This window comes from Onychostruthus taczanowskii, unplaced genomic scaffold (assembly GCF_017590055.1).
Source record: "Onychostruthus taczanowskii isolate IOZ18803 unplaced genomic scaffold, ASM1759005v1 scaffold32, whole genome shotgun sequence".
In the NCBI taxonomy this organism is placed as follows: domain Eukaryota; kingdom Metazoa; phylum Chordata; class Aves; order Passeriformes; family Passeridae; genus Onychostruthus; species Onychostruthus taczanowskii.
Genome location: NW_024500572.1, coordinates 4,031,236 through 4,057,588, shown reverse-complemented (window position 1 = coordinate 4,057,588; position 26,353 = coordinate 4,031,236). Strand labels below are relative to the sequence as shown.

The following is a 26,353-nucleotide window of genomic DNA, read 5'->3' as shown; positions in this document are numbered from 1 at the left end:
CCTGGAAAAGAGAAAGCTTCGGAGGCACCTAATTGTGGCCTTCCAGCACCTGAAGCAGCCTGACAGGAAAATGGAGAGTGACTATTTACAAGGGCCTGGAGTGACAGGACCAGGGGGAATGGCTTCCCACTGCCAGAGGGCAGGGTTAGATGGGATATTGGGAAGAAATTCCTCTCTGTGAGGCTGGGCAGGCCCTGGCTCAGGCTGCCCAGAGAAGCTGTGGCTGCCCCATCCCGGGAAGTGTCCCAGGCCAGGTCGGACAGGGTTTGGAACAACCTTACCTAGTGCAAGGTGTCCCGGCCATGGAATGGGATTTGGGGGTGGGATGGGCTGGGAAGCCCCGCCCACCACAACAAACCACGCCTACTACGGCAAGCGAACCACGCCCACACACCGAAGCCACGCCCCCTCCAAGCCCCGCCCTTTCCCTCGTAGGCCCCGCCCCGGCCCCGCCCCTTCCCGGCGTGAGGGGGAGGCGGCCGCAGCCCCGCAGCTGCAGCCATGGCGCTGGTCACCCTGCAGCGCTCGCCGACCCCCAGCGCCGCCTCCTCGGCCAGCACGAGCGAGGTGAGCGGTGACGGGATGGGCAGGGACGGGGAGGGAAGGGGAGAGTGAGCCCCGGGCGCGGCGGCGGCGGATGGGGAGCGGGGAGGGGCGGGGTGAGGCCCCGCTCGGGGACAGGCCCCTGCAGCCCCCCCAGCATCCCGTAACCCAGAGCTGCTGGCTCCATCACCGTCACAGACCAAGGTTCCTCATGGTCCCGGCCTCACGGCTCTGGCCCTTCACAGCTTTCCCCCTCCAGCCCCTGGTTCCACCCCCTCGCGGCCCCCTGGCCCTGCGCAGCCACTTGTTCCCTGTCTTCATCCCCTCACAGTCTCCCCAGTCCCTGGTTTCATGCCCTTCACAGGCTCTGGTCCCTCATGGCTCCCAGCCCTACAGTCCCCTGGTCCCTCATATCCACTTCCCCCCAGCCTTCCTCCCATTACAGCCCCCGTGGCCCTGAGCCCCACAACCCCCACCACTCCCCGGCCCAGCTCAGCCCCTCACAGCCCTCAGCCATCCCATCCCTTCCTCTAGCCCCCGATGCTGTCCAGCCCCATTGATGCTGCCAGGCTGAGCCAGGCCTGGGTCTGTCCTGCCATCCCCTCCCCAGACACAGCCCCATTCCCCTGTGGCTGTCCCTCATTCCAGCCCTCAGCTGACAGGGAGCCTGAGCTCCCTAAACCCTCGGGCAGCCTTCTTCACCTCTCTCTTGCCAGGTAAATCTCTGGGCAGAGTGCTGGGCCTGTCTTTGTAGAGCAGCTGTGCTGGCCCTTGGCAACAGAGTGTGCCTGCTTGGCATCCCAGAGCTGCCACCACTCCTGCCCCAGGGATGCTCTGCTTTTCCCTGTGTTATCCCTCTGTCCCTGCCATGGCACCGCCTTTCCCCACATCTGCTGCAGCTCCTGCCCCTCAGGGAGCTCACAGCAGCCCTTCCCCAAGGTGACCATTGTCAGCTCTTCAGGAGCAGCTGCCATCCTGCTCCACCCCATACCTGTGCCACTCCTCACACCTCCACCATGCTGCTGCCCTCTCCTTCTCCCTGCTCTGCTGCTCCAGGACCTGGACCTGCCACTTCACCTGCCCCATGGTGCCATCCGTGTGCTGCTGGCCTGGCACTCTGCGTGTGCCAGCTCTGCTGCACACCCCCTCCACTCCTGTGCCCCAGAAATGCCCTCTCCTGCCTCTGCCCAGCCTTGGGCTTCTGCTTTCCCCCACACAGCTCCCACGTGCCATCCAAACACAGCTGCACCTCCAGTTTCTCTTTCTTCTCCCTTTTCCCCTCCCAACCCATCTCCTTTGTGACCCTCAAAGACAGGCCTGCTGTTTCTCTGCACATCCTCCCGTGCATCCCTCTCCCCCCACGCTTCTTTCCTTTGATGTTCACTGCCCTTGGCTTCGCTTTGTCCCCACTCCTGCCAGGTAAACAATCCTATTTGTCACCTGTCAGCTCCCTGTGACTCCCCCGATTAGCTGGTCTGAGGGGGGAGCAGGAGGGGGAGCCACAAAGCTCCCGGGTTCTCCCTGGCCCCAGGGGCTGCGGGGGGTCCCTGGCTGCAGGGACACAGTTTGGGCCACGCTGTGCCAGCTGAGGAACTTGGAGAAGGGAGTTGCACTTTTCTAAGGAGTTTTCAGAAGGAATTTTGTGGGATCTGGTTTAGACAGAGTCTTAAACAAGACCTAGTGGCCACCCAATCTAGAGAGATGAGAATGAGCTGTAACCCAGAGCAGGCAGTGGAATTAGACTGGATTTAACTGGTGCAGGTGGGAGAGGAGTCAAAGCAGGCCTTGCCATGTACATCTGTCCGAGGCATTGCTTTGTGTCAGAGCTGCTGCTAGTGATTGTATTTTCTGTGGGGTGACTAAAATTCTCATTTTTCCTCCCAAAAATGCTGCCCCAAATTTGCCAGCAGGTGTTGTCCATGGCATTTCTGCCACCAGCACCCACAGCTCAGCTGTGCTGTGGTGTCTCCCAAAGGAAGACATTGAGTCCTGTTAGAATGGTCTCTTCTGGCATGAAATAACGTAAAATTATGATTTCCAGATTCAGCATGTTGTTTTTTGAAAACTTCATTTAAAGAAAGATCCTATCAAAAGCTGCCAGCCTGGCCCTGTTCTTTTAGGATCTTTCTTGCAAGGGAAAACCAAGGTTCATTTGGGCTTTTAGCTGAATAATTACTGGAATATATTTTAATGGGAAATGATGACCACACATCCTTGCTAATTGTGACTGTGCTACTGTGGCCTCTCCTAACTCAAGAGCCCAAAGGAATTTATAAAATGGATGCTGCTGCCTTGACATAGTGAGCCATAAATTCTTAGGTGAGAGTGGTTCACACACACTTGCAAACTTGCACTGCTTGTGCGTCTCCCTTCCACACACCTCCCTGTCCCCGTGCTCCTTCAGAGTGGCCACGCTCAGCACAGTCCCCAGGGAGGGACGGGCAGTGCCTGCTGGGGTCTGGCCATGGTGGGATGAGCAGCTGCAGCTCCACAGCATCCCCACAGTGTGTGGTGCCTCCCAAAACCCTGCCAGCTCCCAGGGGTGCTCTGAGCAGGACAGGGTGGGAGGGCTCAGCGTGGCAGCCTTCTGCTGCCTTCCTTTGGCTTGCCTGCAGTTTTTTGTAGAAAATACAGGGAAAGTCAGCTTTGGGAACAGCTCAGCTCCTGCAGGAGAGGAGCCCACAGCAGCTCCAGGCCCAGCCCTGCTGCTGAGCCCCAGCTGACGACATCCAAGAGTCATCATCCTCACAGTCACGTTTGTTTAAAAAGGAAAAAAGTTTTTCTCCCTTTTGTTGCTACGTGACGGCCCCAAACAAACAGGAGGGTGACCCTGCAAAGGTCCCAAACCTGCCAGACCTCCAGACCTTCCCAGGGCTGGGGGATCTCCCCAAATTTGCCAGCAGGTGTTGTCCATGGCATTTCTGCCACCAGCATCCACAGCTCAGCTGTGCTGTGGTGGCTCCCAAAGGAAGACACTGAGTCCTGTTAGAGTGGTCTCTTCTGGCATGAAATAACATAAAATTATGATTTCCAGATTCAGCATGTTGTTTTTTGAAAACTTCATTTAAAGAAAGATCCTATCAAAAGCTGCCAGCCTGGCCCTGTTCTTTTAGGATCTTTCTTGCAAGGGAAAACCAAGGTTCATTTGGGCTTTTAGCTGAATAATTACTGGAATATATTTTAATGGGAAATGATGACCACACATCCTTGCTAATTGTGACTGTGCTACTGTGGCCTCTCCTAACTCAAGAGCCCAAAGGAATTTATAAAATGGATGCTGCTGCCTTGACATAGTGAGCCATAAATTCTTAGGTGAGAGTGGTTCACACACACTTGCAAACTTGCACTGCTTGTGCGTCTCCCTTCCACACACCTCCCTGTCCCCGTGCTCCTTCAGAGTGGCCACGCTCAGCACAGTCCCCAGGGAGGGACGGGCAGTGCCTGCTGGGGTCTGGCCATGGTGGGATGAGCAGCTGCAGCTCCACAGCATCCCCACAGTGTGTGGTGCCTCCCAAAACCCTGCCAGCTCCCAGGGGTGCTCTGAGCAGGACAGGGTGGGAGGGCTCAGCGTGGCAGCCTTCTGCTGCCTTCCTTTGGCTTGCCTGCAGTTTTTTGTAGAAAATACAGGGAAAGTCAGCTTTGGGAACAGCTCAGCTCCTGCAGGAGAGGAGCCCACAGCAGCTCCAGGCCCAGCCCTGCTGCTGAGCCCCAGCTGACGACATCCAAGAGTCATCATCCTCACAGTCACGTTTGTTTAAAAAGGAAAAAAGTTTTTCTCCCTTTTGTTGCTACGTGACGGCCCCAAACAAACAGGAGGGTGACCCTGCAAAGGTCCCAAACCTGCCAGACCTCCAGACCTTCCCAGGGCTGGGGGATCTGCCAGTGGGGGCACTGGAACTCGGGGTGCTCTGGGGCCCTGCCTGCAGCCCAGCTCTGCACTGTAAACAGACTAAAAATAGCCATGGTATGCTCCTCACCCTCTGCTGGGTCAGTCGGGACAGCCTTGTGCATCTCCCTTCCTCCAAGTGGCCACGGTTCCAATATCCGGCCTCTGCTGTTGCGTTTGCAGGATTTTTTCCCCCTGCCTTTGCTTGGTTCTCACAGATTGTCAGCAGAGCAGCTCCTGTGCCCTGCAGCCTCCCAAATCCTAAATGAGAGGATGGGGAGTAATCCAGGTCCCCTCATCCCTCCATAGCTCCCGTCTTAAACATTTGAAATGATGCAATTTGCTTATTTTTATCTTGTACAAAACCACCTAGAAACAAATAACTCTTACAGGGACCCTTATTTCATGTGAGTTCTGAGCAATGCTGTAGGAAATACCAGGATGCTCCCCAAGTGTCAGCACTGATGGAGCCTGATTCCTGCAAGGCTTGCATCCCTCCAGCTTTGTCAGGATTGAGTGTGTTGTGAGTGTGAAGGATTTTATGTAATGTCTCTGCTTTGCTTTTTTGCCCAAGTCTTCTCCCCAGCACAGCCCTGCTCTCCAAGGGGATGTTCCCAGCCCTTTCTCCTCCGTACTCATGCAGGACCAAAGAAGAACTATCTCAGAGCCTGTTGTTTTGGTTTCTTTTTTTTGTCAGCTCTGGATGCAATTAGCCCCAACTCTGCTTTTCTCTAATAAGGAATTTTGTCTAGAAGCCACTAGGGAAGTTGAAGGGGATGACTGGAAAGCGTGATTCTGTGAAATGCTTGGGTTTGGAAGCAGGCTGAGGTCACACTTCTCTTTTGAGGAGACTCAGTTAAGTGTAGTATCACCTGAGCAGCCAGATTTGCTTCCAGGGGGGCTTTCCCCAAGTGTCTGGTGCAAAAGTGCCCATTTTAATCCACACCTGCCACCAAAGCAGCGTGTTCCCCAGGAAGGCAGCAGGCAGAGGACGCTCATTGTCCCAGCTTGGGGACACGTGTGCCAGCACCAGCTGGAAGTGGCCTCCTTGTCCTGCCGGTGTGATCCCTGGAGCTGCACATCAGGTGCTGGAGCTGGGACAGTCCCAGGGAGCACTTTTGGCTGTGTCCTGGTGCTTGGGACGCCCCGAGTGCCAGTTATTTGTGCCCATCCCTGGCTGCCAGCTGCTGCCCTCACGTGTGTGCGCAGCGGGAGCGAGGTGTGCGCGGTGACGTCGGGGCTGGCGCTCTTCAAAGCGCTCTGCGCTCCAGGACCGGCTTGCAGGATTAGGACCTAATAGCTTTCAAATCCCCGTGAGCCCCTTTGTCACCCGGCGCCGGGTGCTGGTGCCATACAGCACTAGGGAGTCTCATTTATCCCTGGCCCAGGGAAGAAAAGCCCCGTGGAAAACAGCCCCTCGCACCCTGCTGGTGCAGGGATTTTATTTAAAGGTGTCACCTGCAAACAACCAACGTGTAACTCTCTGGTGTCCTTTCCTCCCCTCAGGCGGAGGTCGGCAGTGATGAAGAGCGAAGACTAAATGTGAGGTAAGCTGAACTTTTGGGCTCTAAGTTTCCAGTGTTGTTAATTGTCTGCCAAGCATCTGAATCCTGATCCCACAGAGGTCCCCTTGCCTGAAGGGGATGGCCTTGTCTGCAGAGAGCTGAACCTGGAGATGCTCTCTTCCTCATCAGTTTTGAGATGAGCATTGAATGAGATGAAAGAATAAAAGAGAGTTTGTGATCCTCTTTCCATTCCTGAGAAGACACTGGAAAATTACTGGTCAGCTCTGGCCACAGCACTTTAGAGTTATCATAGCATCTCTGGCTCTGCTGCTGCTCCCTGAGGCTGGGGCTCCACTCAGGAAGGGGACTCTGCTCCCAGGGTAGGGAGAGGAGAGCTCTGCTCATTCCTGGGTATTATTTACCAGGAATTTGCCTCCTTGGGGTCGTGCAGAGCCGCTGTGTTCATGTGAGGGTAAGAAAGGGCTGAGCCATCCTGCCAGAGAAGAGAGAGGCTCCTCTTGCTGACATTGTGCAGATCTAAAGTGGTGACACAAGCTCATGTGCTGGGGCCCTGGCTAATGGGCTCTGAGTAATGCTGTGGCTGGTTCACTCTGAGCCTGGCTCTTGCAGGCAGCACTTACCCTATAACCTGTAAACCACAGCCCAGGGGAGCAGTGCAAAGGCACAGCAGTGGCTCAGCACTCCTTGTCCCTCCTTCCTGCTTTCCTTATCCTGGCTTCAGGAAAAGAAAAGCTGCTCGTGCTGCTGCTTGGACTGTGTTTGCCCTGCAAGTGAAGTCAGAGACCAGAAAGCAAGGCTGCTCGTGGACAGAGAAGGAAGTTGTTGGACTTTTTTGTTTCTGAATTCTGGGATGGTGTCTCCTGGCTGCAGCCTGCCTGGGAGGCCTGGAATTCCATGGCTGTCCTGTGTGCACGCACATGGGTTGCAGACAGACGTGCTGTGTGTCTGCTCTCCTGTGTGTATGGGCATTTCTTGGCTGTCTGTAATGCCATTTGAGAGCTGACTGTGTGGGGAATGGATTTTGTACTGATGAAATCAAAATTCAGGATTCCTTGTTCCGCTCCTTGTACAATGTAAGGCCCCAGTAGGAACCTGCTGGAGCCGTGAGCAGCCACAGAACCCTAACTCTTGTGCTTTTCCCCGTGTGGTATTAAACAGCAACATGTAACCAAGCGGGATAGTAGCCTCCTCTTTTGGATATACAGTTCTTTGCTGAAAGAGAAAATACAGCTTTATCCTCTTCACTGCAAATGTTCTCACTGTACAAATAAATCTTTGGATTTGTGTCCACCTTTGGTCTGTCTGGCCTCTTTGCAAGCCAGGCATGTGCATCCACCACTGACCAGAGCCACCAGGAGTGTAGATGCACTTAGACCAGGCTTAAAGTCTGATGCTTTTCTCCTGGCTGTTGAAAAAAATGCTGCAGCACTGACGTTGGACACTGAGATCCCATGAGCTTCCTCTGTCCTTCAGTCTCCTGGGGCTGTTCTTCCGTATACGATTGTCAGGATAAGAATCTGGTAATTAAATAGCCAGACAGACCTCGAGAATCAGATGGCTCTCACGTACAGCCTCTGCTGTCCTCGGGGGGAAACACTGCCAAGAGCTGCAGGAAATATGCAGACATAACACAGATGATGAATGGAGCTCCTCTTGGTTTGGTGGGTCGATCCTGTCCCCTTCCCACTGGCTGCTGTCCCCTTCCCTGCTCTGGTTCAATCTGCTGAGACTCTGCCCGGTGCCCAGGGGGTGGCAGAATTGTTCAACTTCATTGTGCTGTTGCTTCTCTGAAAAATCCCTGCAGGATGGCCTGTGCTGGTGTTTGTGCCTCGTTCAATCCTGGTCTAGCCTTGGTGACAGCTGGGCTTTGTCACATGTGCTCTGAGCACAGGGGTCAGCAGTCCAGCCCCTGGCTCTGCAGACTTTGGAGATCTAAGGGTGAAGGAAAAGGAAGAATTGTTGGAAACATGTCCCCAGCATGCTGCCAGCTCAAGCTGTGTTTCATCAATACAGGATGGCTGTGCTAGTACACATTTATGACATAATGTATTCATCTGCCTGGTGAACAGTTATTTTTGTTCATTCCAAAACATGCTGGAATTTTCATTTGAGGTTGCATAGTTGGATGTGGTTCCATGAGCCATCTGATTGTTTTCTTGGAGGAACAGGTCTGTATAATGGTTTTGCACCCAGCCACGTCTTGCTGCTCCCTGATCATCCTTCCTTATGGTTTCTGTCATTCCAAAGTGCTTTTCTTTCTCCCTGGAACAGCTTCTACCCCAGAACAGACCAAGGGGACATGCTCTAGGTTCAAAGATATTGCTGCTATCTGCATTTTCTTAGACATTAATCTGCTTTAAGTCATCTTGTTCTCTGTTACCAAAAATTTTGTGGAAGCTTTGACAATGTAATATCCACACTGCTCCCAGCAGGCAGCCAGGAGTTTGTATTGCTCCCTGAGGGTAAAGACTCAGAGCAGAAGGAAAAGTAAGAGATCTGAGAGCCCTGTTGGGCTCAGTGCAGCCAGAAGCTGCACATCTGAGCTGTGTTATCAGTGTCTGCTCAAACCTTCCCTCTTGGATAACCATCAGAGAGATGCTGTGGCTTGATCTCTTTTTTCCCCTGCTGGTACAGTGTACCCACAGCTCACCCAAATCTTTGTAAAACTGCTGTCAGGGCTAGGCCAAGCTCATGGGAGGATGTGTTAGCCTGGACTTAAGCACAGCCTTAAGGTCTCCGAGATCGAGTTCCGTGCGAGCCTCATGCGTGCAGTGCCTGTGGCCTTATCTCAGCCCCAGATCCTGCTGCTCCAGCTCTGAGCAAACTCTGAGGAGATGCTATCAAGGAGGAGGCAGAGCAGAGCCCAGCTCTTTCCCAGCTGCCTGCTCTGGCACAGGGCTGGATGTGCAGTTTTTCCTTTTTGGTGTGACCCAGTTGGTTCTCACTCCTGGCCATGTGCTGGCTCTGTCACACCGAGGCAGAGGAGATGTTGTACAACCCAGATCGCTCTGTGAGTGTTGGCTGATTCTCAGATGTGGTTGGCAAACACAGCAAGATAATCACTGGTTTTAATTACAAATATAAATAGGTTTGTTTAGCCAGTCATTCTGTAATCTTTGCCATTATTGGCTTTCCAATCACAGGCTGAATGCAGCGCCGGGTGAGTGTTCTCAGGCACCTTCTGCAGAGATAGAGGTTGAACCACTGTGGAAGGGCCTGGAAGTTAGTTATCTCCAGGTTCTGATCGAGCCTGAAGATGGCTATGGAAAGAATTGTTCTTGTTTGGCTCCTCTAAACGAAATTTTAAGAGCTGGCAAGAGGAGCTGTGGGAGGTAGAGGTTTTCAGGGTTGGGCTTGTGTATATTTGCAGATCAGTGATCAACAGGAGGAGTCATTGGTGCAGACAGACTCTTAACAGAGCAACTGCAGGTTTAGATTGCATATCAGGGAAAATTCCTTCATGGAAAGAGTTGTCAAGTGTTGGAATAGGGTTCCCAGGGCAGTGATTGACTCCTCATCCCTAGAGGAATTGAAAAGCTGCGTGGATGTGGCACTTGGGGACATGGTTTAGTGGTGGCCTTGGCAAAGCTGAGGAACAGCAGGACTTGATCTTGGAAGTCTTTTCCAACCTAAATAATTCCATGATCATCCCTCTGGTACACACCACAGGACACCATTGTATCTTATATCACATATGTATATATTTTATACACTTGATTTACATTTCATGTCTATTATATTTTAGTGCACCATAATGATCTTTTAGCACCTTGATCCTTAATTTCTTTAGGGATTTTGGAGCATGTTTTGCTGTAGCAGCACTGAGTGAACGCCTTGTACCCACAGCCGTGTCCACAGTGCCGGGCAGGCACTCAGGGCAGGAGGAACATGGGGGCAGCTGCCTTGAGGATTTATTTGTGGGGACAGCAGCTCATTACAGCCTTGACAAGTCCTGCTGGCTGCAGATTGATTGTGTCCTGGGGAGCTGGTGGGAGATCTCGGGGCAGAAGTTGCTGACTTCATGAAGTGTTCAAAACAGGACGCTGAATCACATCCTGGCCGGCGGCAGCATCCTGCCTTAGCGTGCTCCGTACAATGGGGAGGCACCGGCCCAGCCCCCGGCCCTCGGGAGCTCTCAGCCCGGAGGTGTGGCCCTGGAAGCTCAGGAAGGTGTAATTAGACCTTTACATTTTGTGGTGGGCTGCGTGTGGATGTTCAAAGGCCATAGAGCTGGGGACACGTTCACTTATTTGACACTTATTTAAGATCTGGCCTTTCCAGGAAACCATTGCTGACTTGAAGTTGAGCAATATGAGGAGTTTACTTGGATGTAGGTATAGCAACAGCAGGAGAGCTGCCAATTTAAGGTTGTGATGATCAGACTCTTTTGGAATTGTATCTAAATCTTTTTGGGTTTTTTTTTCTTCCATGAAACCTCAGCAGTTTGGCAGAACCCAAACCATGAGGCCCTATTATCAGAGGTGCTGGCTGTGCACTGAACACTTGTTCCTGTGTGGTCACTGTTTATTTAGGTGTTAGAGCTGGGTCAGAACAATATTTTGGTTTCAAATGCCTCTAGATTTTAAATATCTTAATCTTTGATAATTGTCTGCCAAGATCTGTGAGTCAGGCATTTCTCATACAAATCAGAGCTGTGCTCTGCCTGGCAAGTGTTCCTAAGATGTTTTTGGAATGGGCAATGGACAGAACACCTTCCTAGGCCTGGTTTTACTTCTAATGAAGAGTGTTGAGATTATTCCTGAGAGCACTGATTTTTTCCCAAACATTTACACATCCCTTTGCAGCATTTAAATCCCTGACGTAGAATCACTTTATCACTGCACAAAAATAAGCCCAGATTCAAACAGATTAGGGTGCACATCATATCCCTTAGTTGTTTAGAGTTGTCTGGGATCTGGACTCTCCTCTGCAGGGCTTGTCTTCCTCCTCTGAAAATTTTAGTTTCTTGAAGAAATCCTTGCTGCAAGAACTGCTGGTGAAGGAAACCTTCATATCAGGGACCAAGTCAGCCAGAAATGCAGGGAATGGGACAAAACGTCCCGTTCAGATTTCCCAAAAAGCTGCCAGGTTCCTTGTTTTTTCTGTCTGCCATCCAAATGGTCACATCCAACCGTGTCCAACACTTGCATCCCAGTTGAGACTGCTGCCCATGGCTTGGCATCTCCCTCCCAGAAAAACATCCTGAACTCCAGCTGTCTGCTTCCCTCTGCAACACCATCCTGCTTGGAAAAGATGGCTTTGGAGTGGAGGGGGAAAAGAAGGATGATCCTGGGGGTTTTACCACCACTTTTCCATTGTGAGTGAGCTTTGCCCCTGCCTGGCACTCTCCTGATTTTGGGAATGCTGGCTGTGTACCCTCAGGGAGCAGGGAAGGCAGGCTGCAGTCTAGTCAAGCACTCGAGGTGTCAGGGCTGAGCCAGAACTTTTCTCACTCTGCTCTCACCGCGCGTGATCCGCCTGGATTTATTTTGTTTTGTTTTTCCACATTACCAATGTGTCAAGTACTCCCTGGTCTCTGCTGCCTTTTTTGGAGCCGTTCTGAAACCTGGCAGCTCAGCTGGTTTTTGGGTTGCTGTGCCACCAAGATTCCCAGCCATGCTTCCGATGCCATTGTCTGTGTCCTGGCTGACCTTCGCTCACACCGCTTGGGAGCTGCTCCCTTAATCCTTCAAGCTGTTATTCACCTTCCTTTTCTTTTCCAGCGGCGCCGTTGGAGAGTTTCCACTTGTTTCTCTGGGAGACACTGCTGAGTGGGTGAAGTGGGGTGACTTAATAAAATAGTTCCAAGGATTAAAACAATGGGCTGACAGGAGGAATGCAGGAGGATGGGCCCATGTGCTGACAGCTCGGCTGGGGAGGAGGACAGGAGCACGATCAGCTCCGCCAGGAGCGTGGGTGGAGCCTCTGCCTCTGGTGTGCCCTCCATGGTGGGCATCATCCCACATCTCCTTCAGCTTGGACACTGCTCTGGGACAGCTCCAGGGCTTGTGGCCTGGTTCCCCTTACCTGTGGTCATGGAACAGCAATGGCAGGAACATGGCAGCACCCAGAACTTGTAGGAAAACATAGGGAGACAGTGTTTTGGGAATAGCCGGCTTCCCTCCGACCACCAGGGAAATCCGTGTTGTTGCTGATGCTGGGATCTCTGTGTGTTCCCCTGTGCCAGCTGCTGCTTTCCCAAGCCTTGTCCCCAAGTCCATGACTCCAGGTGAGGGTGAGTTGCAGTGTGGAGCAGCTCTGCTCAGCCCCCACAGCAGGGTGGTGGCCCCGGGGTGGGCACAGCGGGCTGGGGACAGTCCGGGGCATGCCCTGGGGACACCAGTAGGGTTAATACTCCTCTTCCTAGCGGCTCGTGCAGGCTGAGGTTTGGAGAGGATCTGGCCTGGCCTCCTGAGACAGTGACTGTCACCAAGATGGCATCGTGTTTCAGTGGGAATCTCAGAAATGCTCCTTGGGATTCAGACCGAGTTCCAAGCCCATGGCGTAGCTGGGTGATGCTGGGATCAGCCTCGTGCCTTTTTGAACTCTGCGATTAATGGGATGAGCAGAAAGGATTTCTTTTTCCTTGTGAAACAATCTCTTATTTTATTTGGCTTTTCACCATCCAAGTACTAGGGATTCCTAGAATTTTCTCATTCCTGGCTGTTTGGGAGAAGTTCTGTCAATTTACTTTGCGCAAGTCTGCTGGAATGGGGAATGATCCTGCTAATTTGTTTGTTTCCCTCTTCCTGCCCTTTCTCTTGGAGGGTTTATCTCAGCTGCTCCTGGCTTGTCTGCAGGCACAGCCTGGATCCTGGGGTTGCCCCCAGGGTGGGATACTCAGTATTCCAGGGCTGAGCTGGTTCTGCTTGCTGCAGATCTGGATCTGTGCTGATCGCTGCTCCAGCCCAATGCATCCCAGGAGTGGCTGGAGGGACATCATCAGCAGTCTATTTCTGTTGGGAAATTGGCTTTTGTGGGCTTCATGATTGATTTCATTTTTCTCTTTTTGCCCTTTGTGCCAGAGGAGCATTTGTGTGTGAATGGCCTGCAGTGTCTGCAGCCCTGTCAGCATTCCTGCTGGGATGTGGCCCACAATCCCCACGCCTCCGAGCCCAACAATGCACACTCACACTCCCCTTGGTCCCTGCTCTGCTGAGAACAGCAAATCCTGTTGAGTTTTTTGGTCTCCCCAATATCTCACTTCCTTCCAAATAGATGGGAGAGGTGTTTGCTCCTGCAGGGAAGTTTTATAAACTGCCCCCACCACAGCTGGAGCTGCTGCCTGGCCCCTTCCTGGCACAAAGATTGCCTGGCTGTGTCTGAGGAAGGGGAGATGTTCTTGTGAACCTGCAGCGCACATTTTGCTTTTCTTCTGAGGGTGACTTGTCTTCAGCTCAGGAGGTCTGGAAATGATGCCTTTGGGTGTGGAAGTCACGGGTATAGAAAGAGCTTTCCTGCCTTGCATTTCTGGTAGTAAAAACATCTCAGTCCTGAGCAGATCTCTGACCTCCTGCCCTCATGACCACAGGTCAGTTTGTCAGCATTTCCCAAATCCTACACCTGTGCAATAACACTTTGTTCTCTGTGTTCTAAACCATCTTTGCACGTGTTGGAACTGGGCTTTTCCAGGTGCTGCTGCATGGGGAGCACACTGCTCCTGTGGCAGCCCTGCTCCATGTGGGGCTGAGCTGGGATGGTTGTGGTGATATTCCCACCTGTGTTTTGTTTGCCCAGGTGATTCCCTTTAATCTTTGTGTGACACGGAGCAAAGGCCACTTGGACACGCTTCATTAAGAGCAGGAGAAGGGACTTGCTGCTGCTGGAGTCCCTGGGGCTGTGCAGTGCCATGGGAAGGAGCAGCTCTGAAGTCCCTTTTTCCCTGGTGCTGTTTTGTGTTGCTCAGGCCCCTTCCAAAGGCCCCTCTCGTGGTCAGGAAGTGTTATCAGATGTGCCTCTATCAGGCCACAGCAAGCAGTGCCTCCGCCTTAACCGTCGGCTTTTTTGGGGAGCAGGAGCCACACAGCTGCTCTCAACTCTTCCTGTTTCTCTCCTTTCTCTTTGATGTGCTCCTTCCCAGCTTGGCTTGTGTTTTGCTGCTGTGGGACAATGCTAGTCCCCTCTGCTCACTGCAGTGTCCTGCCTAAAATCCAGCCTCTGGAATATTGAGGGTCTGGCTGGGCTATGGGAGCATCCAGCAGGGCTGACCCACCCCCTCTCCGGGGCTGTTTTGTGTTCTTTCTCAGTTGCCTTGAGGTGGTCAAGCTTGTTCCAGACCAAGCAGCAAAGGGGGGAAGAAAAAGGGGAAAGAAAATCAGTTCTCTTCCTCCTTATCAACAGGGCTGCAGAAAAGGGAAGTGTGTTCCATTCTGTGGTGCTCAGGAGGCCTGTTTTTCCCTCCCTTATCAGTTTGGAAATGTTTTGAGTAGAAGATGCCATGAAACCCAAAGAACTGGGAGGCATTGCCATGTTTGCCTTTGTAAAATCATGACCAATTTTGAGAGAAGTTTTCTCCTTTTCTTGTGCGGGTTTGGGGTTTTTTTCTTCCTTAAACACAGACCTGGTTGCAGGAGGCTGCTCACTCACCTCAGGCTTGCCTGGGTCTTCCCAGGAAAAGTGGTTTTTTTGTCCAGACTCTGTCAGTGGATCTTTATTTTGAGATGAATTCTGTAGCTATAAGATGTGTTAATAGAGTGTTTTCTTGTGTCCTCCAAGACGATTATGGCTTATGTGAGATTCCCATTAACACATGGAACTCAAGCACATGAGGCATGCAAGGATTTCCCCTGGGACACCTCACAGCTGGAGCCTCGATGGCAAAGCCAACTGCCTGGGGAAAACTGTTGTGGGACTGGCATCTGGCTGCCCAGGAGCATGAGCAGCTCTGTCTCTTTTCCCAAAATCCAGTGTTTTTAAGGGATTGCTTACTGGCATTCCTGGCCCCGGGGGGTGGCAGTTTGTACCGCCGAGAAGGCGCTGCCTATTGTGTTCTTCAGCAGCTCGAAATGGGGTTGATGTGTGCTGCAGCCACGCTCCTCTGGAGCTTTCCCAAAGGGGAAGAAATATTTCCTTTTCAAGTCGAGCAGCACGGAGCCAACGGATGGAGCAACAGCCTCTGGAGCCGGCTCTCAGCAGGGCTGTGGCCATGAGCACCCTGTCCTTGCCAGCCTCTGGGGGCAGGAGGGACTGTCACTGTCTGTGCCCTCCTCCTGACACTCCTGGCATTTCCCAGGTGTTGGAAGTGTTGGTTTTTCCCTCTTTTAGGGTGATGATTTCCTGTGTTTGGAGCTGAGGTCGAGGAGTGGGAGGAGAACTGGTCTGCAGCTGTATTGGAGCATCAGGGTCCTGGGGCTGTGAGTGGGCTCTGTGTTTATTCAAGAGCCTGAAGTGACTCCTTGTAGAGAAGTTGTGCTGGTCAGGATTCCTGGAAGGGCATCCAGGGATTGGGTGGTTTCTGTGGTGTGTGCCAGTCAAACTGGATGAAAACTGGCTGAGAATGCACAGAGAGCTCCTCATTCCCCTGATCAGGCTGGTGGGAGCACAGTGGCTTTATGGTGTGTGCCTGCAGAAAGAATTGGTGTTTGTAAGGAACAAATCTTCAGGGATTTCAGTGCCAGCAGCCCCTAACACACAAAAACCAAGCACCTGAGAGACTCCTTGTCCAGCAGGAACTCAGGAATGGCTCTGAAAATCTGAAAATTTCCTGTATCTGTATTAAAGCATTGCTTTAACTGTAAAGGAATGAACAGGCATCGGTCCATAGGATGCTTTTCCTTTTGTCCTGTCCCTCCCAGGGAATGTGAACTTCCCGCAGCCAGGGGCTGTGTGGGTGCTGATAGGAGCCTCTGGAGCACGAGGGGGAAGCAAACAAACAAACAAGTCTGGAGGAGGGAAACGATTAGCCGAGCCTCAGCTGGTTGTTTCCCCTCTTGAATGGCTCTCTTTCATCAGGATGTGTTGGGACAAGTGCTTTTTCAAGCCAGGATATCAGTGGAAGACACAGTGTTCCCTAAAAGCCATCCAGTTCCCGGGGAGCATCAGCAGCCGCGATTCCTCTGCTCCGCACAGAAAATACGCTTGACCTTTTCTTTGCCTTCTGGTGTTTTTTATGGGTTTAGAAGCAAAAGGATGTGAGTTTTCCAGCTGGTTATGAATCTTTTCGATTTCCCTGACTTCTGTCTGACGCTGGGGCCACCACGATGCTGCCGCTGTGCAAAGAAAACCAGCCCGAATTAGTATGTATGAGCCACGGGGTCGTGCTTGGGGCATCTGTCACCCCTGCCGAGGGGCAGAGGCTGGGGGTGTTCTTTAATGCCAGGATTTGGGTGTTCTTTAGGAAAGGGGTTTTTATTTAAAAAAAAAAAAAAAAAAAAAAAAAAAAGCTCGGAGTTTTAGTTGTTTCCTGGGATTGCAGGATTTAAAAGGGAGTTGTGCCTTGCCTTTCTCACTGAGCTGTGTCCAGAGCAGTTGTGTGAAGTGGCAGAGCGCAGACAGTTCCCAGAGCGAGATAAGGGCTGGGCTTGGGTAACGTTGTTGTTACAATGTGGTGTAAACTCTGAGCAAAGAGGCGTTTGGGTGTGTTCTCTGTGTCCAGCACATGGAAACCCGGGCTGGTGTGGAGATGGGGAATGCTGGGGGTACAGGAGGGTTTGAGCAGAGTAGGAACGGGGATTTCAGTGGAAATGGAAACCTTGCTCTCAGCAGGCTCCTGGCTTTGCTTTCCGGTTCATTCCACACACATGGAAACACGGGAACAAAAATTTTGCTCTGTGAGTTGTCCTTTTCCTGGACCACTCGCTGCTCCAGCAGCACAGCTTTCTCTTTTGCCTGCATCTGGGAAAATTCTGCTTTATTGTCACAGATTTCCTAACTGCAGGAGAGAGAACATTTGTCATGTATCATCAGAGCAGGAGATCCTGATAACTTCGGGAAGGAGCTCTGTTTTTCCCAAGGTTTTTCCTGCTGCAGCAATCCTAATCAGTACTTTGAGGTCAAAGATACTTTGGGGTAAAACACTGGAGTAAAATATCTATTTCAGGATTTGTTTTGCTTTCCCAAAGAAATACTCCCCCAAATTCTCAGGGTGGGAATGCTGGGAATTATCTCCTGGTGCACGATCTATAAGCATTCCCTGCCTCTTGTGAGTGCTGAATATCCCATACATTGTGTGGGGGTCGCTGCCTTTGTGTCACTTCTGGCCTTTTTTAACGCTTTCCTGTGAGGTCTGGGGTGAGAAGGAAACAAGGCTCTTCCTAGCTGGCTCCTGGAAGGAGCCACGTTCCCATTTGTTCCCATTTGCAGCCGTGGGTGCCGTTATCCCGAGCCAGGCTGAGCTTGGATCCTGCTCAGACCCAGCCACTGAGGTGAGGGGGGAGTGCTGGAATCCTGTGGGAATGGAAGTGGAGAATTGTTGGAATTAGAGTGTGCTTCTCCTGCTGTGTTTTATTGATCTTGTGGAGCCTGCAATTGAGGCAAAATTTTAGTTCACTTTTTAAAAGCAACTGAAATCTCGAATTTAAACCTGATCCAGATTTTTCTGGGGAATTCTTGAAATTCAGTTGAAACAGGAGGAGGCTTTGCCTGGGAACTTGGGCAATGTTCTTAAGAGGTTAGAAAATCTGAAATTGTGTGAATTTCATGTCTGTCCTCACAAAAATGCTGAGGTAGAACAGAGAATTGAGAGCATTACCACTCACTCCTTCCCCAAGGCAAAGACCATGGATGAAATATGGAATAGATGAGTGCTGGGAGTAGTAACTCCAGAGGGATCATTTGCTGGAGCATAAGGAACTCCTGTGTAGCACAGTCTCATAATGCAGAATTCCTGTTTAGGAGATGCAGACAGTCATTAATGGTGATCTATGATTCTATGGCTGTGAGCGTGGGCCGGCGGAAAACTGGGCTTTGGAGCAACAAATGGCTCTTGTGCTGTTTGGGGAGCAGAGCAAACACATCCCAAGCAATTCCTGTGCAGCTGAAAGGTGCCTCAGGAGACAGGGATTTCCAGCCATGTGGGAAATGCAACCTCACTGCTTCTGGCCAAAGCTGCTTCAGAAGGATTTCCGAGGTTCTCGTGCGTGTCCGGGAGTGGTGAAATCCAACTGTGCCGGTGCTGTTCTGCCTTCTCCTCCTTTGTGCTCCAGCCCTGGGTGTCATTTCCCTCTGGAAATGTCACTGTGTTTGCCCAGACTCTATCCCAGGATGCTGATCCAGCCACAGCAGAGCCAGACCTCTGCTCTTGTGTTGGTTATTTGTCCCTGAGGGTCCAGAGCTGTGTCCTTTCCCTTGGGATGTGCAGGTTCCATCTCCCTTCCCCTTTAAGTCTACATAGTTGCAGGTTCTTGTTTTTGCATTCCAGAGAAATGTCAAGAACTGCAATCAGCAGGAAGTGATGGGCTCAGAACCTGCTCTCCATGAGTCCGTTGCAGGTCTCAGCCTGTAAAAAGTCCAACCCTTTGCTTCTTTTCAGTTGCAGAATTCTAGAATCGGTGATAAAGTCATTTCCAGCCCATGACAGCTCAGGCAAGTATCTCCTGCAGGGGCCAAGTAATAAAACAGTGCTGGAAAATGACAGATGAATAATCCATGAATAATCCCAGAGTCATGCTGTGCAAGTGGCTGTGGCAAAATCCTACTATTTTAGAAAGGAAAGCACTTCCTTTCCCAGATGTGCACATTTTGCTGCTCTTTCCTTTCAGCTGACTCCTGTGTGGTTTTTTTTTTTTTTACCAGCCTCAGCGAGAGCTTTTTCATGGTGAAAGGTGCAGCCCTTTTCTTACAGCAAGGAAACAGCTCCCAGGGCCAGCGAAGCCTCCAGCATCCCCACAAACATGCAGGTAATGATTCAATCCCCTCTGGAGATCCTTTTTCCCTCCCATCCAAAGGGACAGGCTCCTAGCACAGGTGGGTGACACCCCAGGTTGTCCTGGTGAGCCTTGTACAACCTGCTGAACAAACCCAGGGTTTCAGCCCACATTCAAATTACTGAGTTTTTTATTGGGATCATTGAGTTTTGGTTTAAACTTTTATCATTCTCTTGGAACTGTGACTGGAATAGAAACTGGAATAGAAACTTCTCTGTGAAAATCATGGCATTTTGCATGGCTTTCTTTAGGCAGGGAAGCCTGTGCAGCCAGAAGGGCTGTGTGGAATCTTTCCCTGCTTTCCCCAGCCACAGAGGAGGAAATGTCACTTGTGCTTCAGTGAGTTAATCTTTGCCTCCCCTTTGGTTTGTGGCAGGGCTGAGTCACAGAGCTCAGCACCCCTTGGGCACTTGTGGATGTCCTGGACATTTCTCCAGGGGCTCTCCCAGCCTCCAGTAATCTGAAGCTTGGGACTTTTTGCTTTGGAACTTCCTGTTGCTGGTTTTGTTTGGATGTTGCTTGTCAGAGTAAGGGATGTTTGATTTGGGTATCTGGAGAGATGTACATTTGTTAGCTCCTCATATCCTGGTTTCAGGAAAACCCCCTTTCCTGTCAGCTCACCACAATCTGTTGGAGTTTATCATGGTTTAAGAACAGACTGTCCTGCTTCCCCCAGTCCCTTCCAGTTGCCAGCTGGTGGGAAGAAATGGCAGGGAGTGGTGTGGTGAGTGTACACACAGATTTGGATGCAGATAAGGACATCCAGGGAAGTTGATTCTGCTTCCCTAGTGTTTATACCCTCTGCCTTTGACACTTTGGGAATAGGTGGGTACTGGGCAAGAAGAACTGGGATTTTGGGGCATTTTGAGAGCAGGAGCCTGTGGGAAAGGCACAGTGTGGTACTGTGTGGTGCTGCTTAGCAAACACTCCAGCACAAAGGGGGTGTTTGAGTGCCAAGCTTGGCTTTGGGTTTCTTTAACTGTCAGCAATTCCACATACCCAGCAAACAGCCCACGGAAGGAATTTTATCTCACATGGAAAGTTATGAGTGCATTACTCAGTTATTAGATGGGAACTTGGTTTGTTTTCCTGTAGATTCCTTGTTCCTTTCGTCTGCTTTCCCCAAACAGAAATGTACCTACAGGACTAGAGCTGAAGCAGAACGTGGAGACAGAAGGGCTCCATCACCCAAACCAGCCCATTCCTGCAGCCCTTCCCTCTGTAGGTCACTCATGCTCAGTCACACCCTCTCTAGGGCTGGTGGGGCTGATCCCACCACGCTGGGGGTGATTCACAGTTCAAAGTTGTTTTTTTCTCCTTTGTTCCTATTTTTTAATCAGTTTTTCCTCCTCTTCTCCCTCACCTGTTCTCATGGCCACACCTTTCTGTCCTCTCTAGGGTGCTGTGACAGGAAGAGAATCCTCACTTGTGCCAGGCACAGGTGGTTTCCATTGATTTGGTGGCTTCCAAATACTGTAAGCTTGGGTTCTCACCCATCCCGGGAATGCTCATCCATGAATCTCATTGCTCTTAGTGCTCTCTGGGACAACAAAGTTAATTTACCTCCCTTAATTAGTATTTTTTTTACTTAAAAACATCCAATTTCTTTAAAGGTCAAGACTCTGCTGCTTCCTAGTGCAGCAAGAGCCCCTTTGTGATGATTGCTGTGCTTTCTGTGCAGGTGACTTGCCCCAGCACCTCCAGGTGATGATCAACCTCCTGCGCTGCGAGGACAGGATCAAACTGGTAAGGACAGGTGCATTTTCCTTCTCTCATTTCTCTTGAAAGTGTTTGCAACAGGCCTGTAGAGAAGCAGGAAAAGCATTGGCAAATCTTAGATTTCAGAGCTGCCTTAGCTCTGTGCTGGTTTCCAGCCCTACCCCACTTTCCTGACCACTCCTTTTGCCCTGCTCCTTGTGTCCAGGTGTGAGTTGGGTCAGGGAACTGCTCTGTCTGAAATGGTTTGTTTTGTTAGATTTAATTTTCCATCCAGTTGACAAACAGTAATACAGGAGGAGACACAGGACCTTGCTGATTCTCTTGGACACTTTTAAGTCAGCCTTGAAATTGCATCAGCTGGGCTGGGCTTTCTTTTGAAGAAATCTGCAGATAAAAATCTGCTGTAAAAGTCACTTGTCTGCAAAGAAGTTGATGCCAGTTGTGCCTCCTGCAGGACTGAGCTATTTCATTGAAGGTTTGGGAGTGGGAGAATCCTCTGAGCCTGCCTGTTTTCTGCTCAGTGCATGACCAGTGTTTTAACACTTCTTGCTTGAAACTTCACAACAAGCCTTTGAGTTACATTTTGTAGTGCACCCCCAACCTAGAGCAGGTAACCTCAGCTCATCTTCCCCTCACCAAAACAGCAACAAGCCTTGCTGTACCTTCCATACTGCACTAAATAAAGCTTTTGGGGGTAGTCAGAGCTTCCAAAGCCTTGTGCAGCAGTGGCAGCACTAACGAGGCAGAGGTGGTTTGCAGGCCGTGCGTTTGGAGAGCGTGTGGACCGACCGCGTGCGCTACATGGTGGTGGTGTACAGCAGCGGGCGGCAGGACACCGAGGAGAACATCCTGCTGGGAGTGGACTTCTCCAGCAAGGAGAGGTAGGTCCAAGCTGGCAGCCAGGCAGGACGGGCTCTCTGGCAGCACCAAACTGTCCCCAGGCAGTTGGGTTACCTGCATCTGCAGATTCCAGCAGGAGAAAGGACACGGGGATGAGTCTCTTTCAGTCTCTCTGGAATCGAAGGCCGTGGCATCCACCTCACCACTGGGAGTTTGCTGCCTGCTCCCTGCAAAATGCTCTTGCAGACACATTTGCAAAACTGGAACTCATTTTCTCCCCCAGACTCCAGTGTGTTGATGGAATGATGCAATGGAGCTGCTTTTGTAGTAGCTTTGTTGCCAAATAACGTCAAAAAACAATACTGCAGAAGTGGCTCCAAAACCAACAAACAACTGTGTCAGCAACGAGCTGTTCCTTTTGTCTGACTGATAAGAGCACACAGTATTTGGAAAAGCAAGTGAAATACTTTGTTATTGCAGCCTCTCTCAGATTATTCCAGTTCTGGTGAGTAAACCAAGGCAGAAAATCTCTTGGCTCAGGGAGAAGGGGCTGGTTTGGCAGAGCTGGAGTCAGAGGCTGGAGCTGCCAGGCTGTTGTGTGTGTTCTCCCAGGATTTAACAAGCTGCCCTGTCCTTGTGGTGCAGCCTCTGTGAGTTTTGTTTCATTCTGGAAAACCTTAGTGGTGGTTTCCCCTGGAAGGTGGGAAGAGGAAGCTTTGCACAGTAGAGGGATCTGTAGGGAAGCTCCCAGCTGTGCCTTCCTGTCAGATTATTGTCATTGGCTTTGATGCTGCCTCTGTTTTGCTCTGAAATTCCCATGTGGCATTCCCTTGGTGTGCCACAGCAGGGGAGGTTTGCCATGTCACCTCCACTCTGAAAGAACTTTGCATTAATTTGCTCCTGGTGATTATTGATGTGAGGCAAGAGGCAGAATGGATTTCTGTTGCTGTCTGCATCCCAATTTCCTTTAAAACCTTAATATCTCAGTAGCTTAATTATTTATGGCTGGAAGTTCCTGGCCTTCATTATAGCAGGGTTTTCTTGCCAGATTGCCTGTCTGAAGTGAAAGTGTTCTCTTGGGTCAGACAAACCCCTAAAATCCATTTTCATCTGTTCCACCTGTTAGAGTGACCCCATGGAGCAATCACCAAGAGTTATCACCTTGTCAGACCTTCAGACTCTAGCTTCCAGTTTTATTTCATGGCCTGAAATATTACAAGAGATTACTAGAGCAAGGCTTGAGGATTTTAAAAATTAAAGAGTATTAATAATTTAGGCTATTGGCATGACCACATCGTGGCCTATATTTAACTTCCTGTCTCACCATCTCTCTTCCAGTAAAAGCTGCACTATAGGAATGGTTCTTCGCCTGTGGAGTGATACTAAAATCCACCTGGATGGGGATGGGTAAGAAACCACATTGAAAGGATAAATGTGAATGTCCTTCCCTACCTGGGGGCTGCTCTAGGAGAGATTCTCCATCACCTTGCAAATGAAGTGCCCATTTTGGATTCATGGCTGCAGAGTCCTCTTATTCAGACAGTGAGTTCTTGTCTTGCTGCCCTCACACTGCTCCCGTGGTTCCAGGGAATGCTCTGAAACCCCACTGAGGACTGGAGCTCCCATTCCTGGCAGCCTCTTGCCATTCATACTTGGGAGGTCGGAAAATCAGTGAGAGAAATTCTCATCCTGATTCTTTTGGCCTATGGGTGCCCCAGTGCAGTGGCTGTTTGTAGAGGGCAGGTTGGGGTGCAGAGAAAAGCAGTTTTTGACTCGATTTTCCCTCTCTCCATCAGTGGCTTCAGCGTGAGCACTGCAGGGAGGATGCACATCTTCAAACCTGTGTCAGTGCAAGCCATGTGGTACGTGAGGGGCTGGGCTCAGGGAGACACTCTCCTTACTGTCAGTAAATTTAAAATAAAAAATCAGCTGCATTTTAGCCTTCTCCACAATGGGTATTTAGCGACCTGCAGCAGAGATCTGCTTCCCTGAGTCAGCAGAGGGACTGTGGGAATCCTGCTCCCAAACCAGCATCTGCTGCTTCAGTTCAGAGCAGCTCTGTGCCCTTCAGCATGGGGGAAGTGGCACCAGGGAGATGAAAAAATATGAAAGATGAGCTCGAATTCCTGGAGCTCCAAACCAAGAATTTCCTCTCTCTGCATGTTTCTCTCTGGCTGACAGAGGAGGTTCAGGGCCCATTGCCAGCCTGTGGCATTCCCTGTGTCCTGCCCCATTCCTGGGGTTCCTGCAGCCCCAGGTGCCCATTCTCCTTCCAGCTCCTGCCACCCCTCCCCTGTGCAGGGATTCCAAACCCCTGAAGCAGAGATGGCTGAGCCAGCAAATTCCTCCCTGAAGAGGCTGCTCCACATGGAACTGCATCTCCCTCTGCCTGGGCAATGCTGTCTCCCCTTGGAGCCTGGAGAGATCCCAGTCCCTGCAGCATCTCCTAGGGAGGAGATACAGCTGTGGAGAAGGATGTTGTGCTAGGGATGGTTTGGTGCAGAAACAAAACTCCTGTTCCTGTCAGTTTTGAATTTGGCCCCTCCTGTTGCCAGCCTTGGATGTGGTCGATGTGTTCAGTCCAAGAACTTCAGAGCAGAGCCTTAAAGAAAGGAAAAATTGAGGAGGGAAGGAAGGAAAAAGTAATGTTAGGATTTGCAAAAACAAATGACCCAATCTGGGCCTTGTCCCTGGAGCCTGTCAGGGGCCAGGAATGCTGGTAAATATGCATCAGGCTCCTTGCTGGAGGTGGTTGGAAAATTGTCCCTGTTCTTTATCTTCCTTTGGCTGTACAAGCTGGTTAATGATTAGATCCCAGAGCGACTTGTGCCTCCTTCTTCCCTGTTAATTAGGAGAAGATTTCAGCCCTTGCCTCAGCCCTGCTGTGAGAAGCCCCCAAGGTGCAGTTTGTGCCTCTTTGAGCTCTGACACCATAAATTTCCTGCTTTCAAAGAGCAAACTGCAACAACTAATACTGAAAACCACTTTTCCTCTGTGAAACTCTTAGCTTTATCTGCTCACAGCTGCCCAAATCTCTTCTCCCACCCTGCAGGTCTGCTCTGCAGATCCTCCACAAAGCCTGTGAAGTTGCCAGGAGGTACAACTACTTCCCAGGAGGGGTGGCACTGGTGTGGGCCACCTACTACGAGAGCTGCATCAGCTCTGACCAGAGCTGCATCAACGAGTGGAACGCCATGCAGGACCTGGAGTCCACCCGCCCCGACTCCCCAGCCCTCTTTGTTGACAAGTCAGTGCAGCATTTTATTTGGAAAAGTTTGCTTGGCTCGTGAAGAAAATCTCCCCTTCTCCCTGTTCTTCCTGGTCTGATTCATTTCTGGGGCTGCAAAAGCAACAAAAAAAGAATTTGTGTGAAATGGTCAGACATGAAACTTTAGCTTGTGATATAGTGTGTAAGCACCAACAAGCTGCCTTTTTTCTTTTTTTTTTTCTATTATTCCCATAAAAATTCCCTTTACCACAAGCCTTTCCCCTCACTCCTCAGTGCTGTGCACTGGAATCATCCTCTCCTCTTCCTGCTCCTTCCCAGGCCGACGGAAAGGGAACGAACGGAGCGGCTCATTAAAGCCAAGCTCCGGAGCATCATGACCAGCAAGGACCTGGAAAATGTGACTTCCAAGGAGGTAAATATAAAAAATTCTCACTCTTGTTCTTCCTGCCAGACTCCCTCTCTAGAGAGTGGGGAGCAGGCACCGTATGCCTGGGTGTCCCTGGCTTTGGAATGTGCATTTCAGCCATCCTGTAAAGGCTCTGCTCTGGCTTTGCTGAACCTCCCTCCTGAAAATCAGGATAATCCCAGCATCACAACTGTCTTTCAGGACCTCAGTAACAGCTGTGTGACTTTCAAATTGGATTTTAAGGTTTTATTTTCTTTTTTTTCCCCGGACAAATGTCAGAGGACCTTGCAGACAGCATTTTGCTAGTGAGGTTATGATGGAAAATCACAAACCAAGGCTAGAGCTCGTTTGGATCCATCCCCCAGGCTGGTGTAATCCATCCACCCACAGTGCAGACGTGATTGGAGTGGGAATGGTTCTCTTTGGGGTGGGTTTTTGATTTTTAAGGGAGGTTATTAACATGCAAGTGGTAGGAGGAAGCTGAGAACGTGTCTGTCTGTTCCTCACTCCTCCTGCAGACAAGCTCTTGTTTTTTATCTCTCAAATTACTATTTTTAAGGACCAGGTATCCCAAAATACTTTTTTCCCTCTTCAGATGTTATCTGAAGCTTTATTTACAGCTCCTTAATTTGGGAATTTAGGATACCAGGATGCCAGGGCAAGGGACAGTGGTTTTAAACTGCCAGAGGGGAGGGATAGATGGGATATTGGGAAGGAATCCTTCCTGGTGAGGGGCTGAGATGGAATTCCCAGAGAAGCTAAAATCCCTGGAATTGTCCAAGGCCAGGCTGGATGGGGCTTGGAGCAACCTGGGATAGTGGAAGGTGTGGAACAAGAGGAGCTTTAAGCTCCTTTCCCACACAAACGGTTCTGGGATAATTGGAGAGATGCCACATACTGAAATTCCTGGTCTCCAGAAGGCTGAGTCCCTGTTGCTTTTTTTAATGAAAAAGTGGAAAGTGTTCTGCAGGGAAGTGCCCTCAGATGTTTCTGTTGGGCACCAAGATTCCAATGCCATCGTTTGTGTTTGCTCTGCAGATCCGAAACGAGCTGGAGAAACACATGAACTGCAACTTGAAGGAATTCAAGGAATTTATAGACAATGAAATGCTGCTGATCCTGGGCCAGATGGACAAACCATCCCTGATTTTTGATCATTTGTACCTGGTGAGTGTCAGGAGCTCCAGGAGAGCTCTGCTGTGCTGTGTCCAATGCGTTGCCACTAGATGGTACTCCAGGCAAAACCAGGCTCTGCCTCTGGAACAAAGACTTCCCAGAGATGAACACTTTGTGCCCATTGAGTCTTTTTGTTGTTGTTCTGGATAGAGTCAGAGGAATTGC

At 50.6% G+C, this 26,353-nt stretch overlaps 1 protein-coding gene across 2 annotated transcripts in view; it reads left to right on the top strand.

Annotated features, from left to right (window-relative positions):
• Positions 1-460: 460 nt before the first annotated feature.
• SSH1 (slingshot protein phosphatase 1) overlaps positions 461-26,353 on the top strand; it is a 34,757-nt gene continuing 8,864 nt past the window's right edge. Inside the window, exons 1-10 of one of the 2 annotated variants that reach the window (XM_041410098.1) lie at positions 461-567; positions 5,936-5,976; positions 18,688-18,791; positions 20,500-20,564; positions 21,297-21,418; positions 22,716-22,784; positions 23,174-23,239; positions 24,430-24,624; positions 24,925-25,018; positions 26,051-26,179. In XM_041410098.1, coding sequence (XP_041266032.1) covers positions 502-567; positions 5,936-5,976; positions 18,688-18,791; positions 20,500-20,564; positions 21,297-21,418; positions 22,716-22,784; positions 23,174-23,239; positions 24,430-24,624; positions 24,925-25,018; positions 26,051-26,179 — 951 coding nt within the window. In that variant the 5' untranslated portion in view covers positions 461-501. Of the gene's footprint in view, positions 568-5,935; positions 5,977-15,937; positions 16,191-18,687; positions 18,792-20,499; positions 20,565-21,296; positions 21,419-22,715; positions 22,785-23,173; positions 23,240-24,429; positions 24,625-24,924; positions 25,019-26,050; positions 26,180-26,353 lie in introns of those variants that run through there. The other variant, XM_041410099.1, reaches the window with a different exon arrangement.